Source organism: Sinocyclocheilus anshuiensis, unplaced genomic scaffold, assembly GCF_001515605.1.
Source record: "Sinocyclocheilus anshuiensis isolate Anshui unplaced genomic scaffold, SAMN03320099.WGS_v1.1 scaffold130, whole genome shotgun sequence".
NCBI lineage: Eukaryota > Metazoa > Chordata > Actinopteri > Cypriniformes > Cyprinidae > Sinocyclocheilus > Sinocyclocheilus anshuiensis.
In genome coordinates, this window is record NW_015544207.1 from 457,660 (window position 1) to 460,956 (window position 3,297).

The 3,297-nt window shown below is 43.2% G+C and overlaps 1 protein-coding gene across 1 annotated transcript; it reads left to right on the forward strand.

Annotated features, from left to right (window-relative positions):
• Window positions 1-1,364: 1,364 nt before the first annotated feature.
• LOC107696926 (paraneoplastic antigen Ma1 homolog) lies at window positions 1,365-2,264 on the forward strand. The gene has a single exon (XM_016497500.1). It carries the CDS (start codon window positions 1,365-1,367, stop codon window positions 2,262-2,264), a length of 900 nt encoding a protein of 299 aa, XP_016352986.1.
• The last annotated feature ends 1,033 nt before the right edge of the window (window positions 2,265-3,297 follow it).

The window sequence follows — 3,297 nt, forward strand, 5'->3', positions numbered from 1 at the left end:
GACTTGACATGAACAGACTTGACTTGGCATGAACAGACTTGACAAGGCATAACAGACTAGACTCACCGACAGCGGGTTACAACTTCAATACACGACAAGACACAATGGGAACATGATGCCTACTTATAGCAAACAAGGAGGGTCACATGACATGAACAAACCAATGGGAAACCAGACACATGACTAAGACGACCAATCAGAACATGACACAATGAACAGAGGAACCAATGGCATGAATACATGAGGGCAAGGGAAGCATGACGCAAACAGGGACCATGATTAAACTCCAAAATAAAAGACATGAAAACATGAACAAGAAACACACCCAAAACACCACATTACACCCATTAGCTCAGTGTTCCCTGTGTGCTCTACTAAATGCTTCACTAGTACCCAGAGTAATAATCCCGGTTTAGAGAAGTAATCTCATGGGGGCATCAGATATTCTAGAAGGGGGAGAGTGTAACCCTATATAAAAATCCTATGAGTAATAGGGTTAAAACATTTATTTTATTCTATTGTTTGTTTATCATTTGTTTGTGCATTGTCCATTCATTTCTAATTCGGGGATGATGTTTTAAAAGCTTTCTATACTGGTACGTTTCTACGTACGTATGTATCATTACGTAATGTAGCGTAAAAGTTTGTTAGAAATGCACATGTGAAAAACGTGGTGTGTGATTATGTGGGCCCACTGATATTACTGTTTAATTCTGTTGATACACTGGTTGCTTAGAGTATATTTTTTGCAGAGTTAAGTTTGAGTTATTTGCTGATTTAAGGACTCTGTCACAGCTGAAACTAACCAAACATTTACTGTTTCATTTGCTAAACTGTGTGCACTGCCATAAGTGTAACAGTTGTTGGGTGATACTTGATTTCAGGTATATTGTAACTCAGTAATTCCTCTAATTTGAGCATCTGAGTATTTTGTTTAATTTTCATTAACATTTCAAAATGCTATTTCATTAAATTACTCATCTTTATTTGTTAAATTCTCTTTTTATTTGTTTGTGAGTATTATTATATTTGGGGATACATCTTATTGAAGTAGGATCCAGATACAAAAGTAGGTTAAAGAGATCTTTATTCAGACAACAAACCTAGCAAGGGAAAAAAGGGTACAGTGTAGTCAGAGAGGGGGCCTTAATCCCACATCACAAGGCATTTAGTTTCTGAACCTGGTGCTGCTCCTTACAAAATGCTACTTCAGAAAGGTAGGGGGCGCTACATAAAGTGGGGGCTCCTCCGGGATCACTCCTCTCTGATACGTCAAGCTCCCTGAAAGACCAGAAGAACAAGAACGTGTTCAAGTACTCATTAACAGTGCATTCTAAGTAACAGTGGTTAAATAAACACTCAAGATGGCTCTGGGAAAACACCCTTCTCTACAAGCAGAGTTAAGCAGCTGGTGTAAGGATGCGGGCATTCACGAGACGCATGCTGTGATGTTGTTCAATGTACCTGCAGACACAGAAGTAGCGGTTATTGAAGATGTAATGCAAGGTGTAAAAGTCCTTGGAAAAATTCATGTAAGAGACACAAGGGAAGGACCTACCTCACATACTATGCTGGTGTTGTGCGAGTGCAAACAAGTTGTTGACGCCACACGCATACCCCCTGAAGTGACTCCTGATGAAACAGGTGGGCCCTGGACAGTCGTAGTAGTCCCTGCAAAAGAAACCTTACCTGACGCTCCATCTGAAGGATTTACTGAAAAGCTTACCAAGTTCCTGATGGGAGAAGGAAAGTCATTAGCAGATATACACGCTCTCTTTACTCCACGCAGCTCAGCCGATGGGTCTCCTGAATCCATAATACGCGCAGTGGGGGAGATCTTGGAAAAGACTGCAAAGCCCTCTGGAGACAGCAGTGCGTACAGACGATTACATACCTTCTCTGCCATAATGCCAACACCCATGGGAGAAGAAAATATGGAGAACTGGATGGAACAAGCCCGTTTAATGATAACAGAGTGTGAGTGCTCCGAAAAAGAAAAACGACGCAGAGTTATTGAAAGTGTCAAAGGGCCGGCATTGGAAATAATAAGAGCTGTTCGTTTCTCCAATCCTGAGGCAAGTGCATTGCAGTATTTGGAGGCATTAGAGAGTACCTTTGGATCATCAGAGTCTGGGGTGGACTTGTACTTCAAGTTTCGTTTGATGCGTCAAACTCCGGGTGAGGCTCTATCTGAGTTCCTAAGACGGATTGATAAAGCCCTTAACAAAGTAGGGAACGTGATGGATTGTCTCCCAGACTGGTGAATAAAGTTCGTGTGGAACATCTGATCAGGGGTGCTGTGCTTTCAGATATGATGTTGCTTCAGTTAGGGTTCCGCGAATGAAGAGAACGCCCACCCTCTTTCCTGAGTCTGTTGAAGGAGATACATGAGGCTGAGGAAAATGCAGCCCGACATAGGATGACTGCAAAAGCCAAATCGATACAATCTCATGAGGATGAAAGAGTTAGCCCCTCAGTCCTTCATGAACTTAAGTCGGAGATTCAGGAGTTGAGAGTACACATATGTGGAGGTGAATTCAAAGCTGTGGCAACGTCATCCATGGTGCTTAAAGCTAAAGAAAAGCCATTCAAGCGGACTGAGAAAGCTGATGATTCGGAGTGAAGTGAAGCTAAATGGCCATTTATGTCAAGCTCTTTTAGACAGCGGCTCACAAGTGACCATAGTGTTTGAAAGCTGGTATTCCAAGAACCTGAGAGATGTGCCCATTCACTCTTTAACTGGCTTATCCATATGGGGCCTCAGTTCTTCCAGCTATCCTTACAAGGGTTACATTGTAGTGGATGTCACGTTCCCTGCCTCCGTCACTGGTGTGGAAGAGTCACTGTCCATCTTGGCGCTGGTATGCCCAGAACCCCAAGGTCCCTCACAGCTGCCTGTCATAATTGGTACCAATGCAAGTTTCTTTAAACGTCTTGCTGCCCTGAGCCGAGAGCTTGAAGGATCCAGTGTGGCACATTCCCTGAGAATCCAGACTCCTCACTCAGAAATCCACATTCCTCAAGAATCCGAGACTGAGCACCTCTCTGACAAACCTGAGGGAGAACTCAAGTGGATGGGGCCTGGACACTGCATTGTTCCATCAAGGGGAGAGATATGCACAGTGTGTAAAATGGAGACAGATATACCATTGAAGAGAGAGATCTTTGTTGTGGACGGACCTGTGCAGGATAATTTTCCAGCTGGACTGTTCATAACTCCAGTGATACTGCCACCTTCTGCTGTTGAAGATATGAACGTCAAAGTACTGGTGCACAATGAAACCTCCAGAGATATCT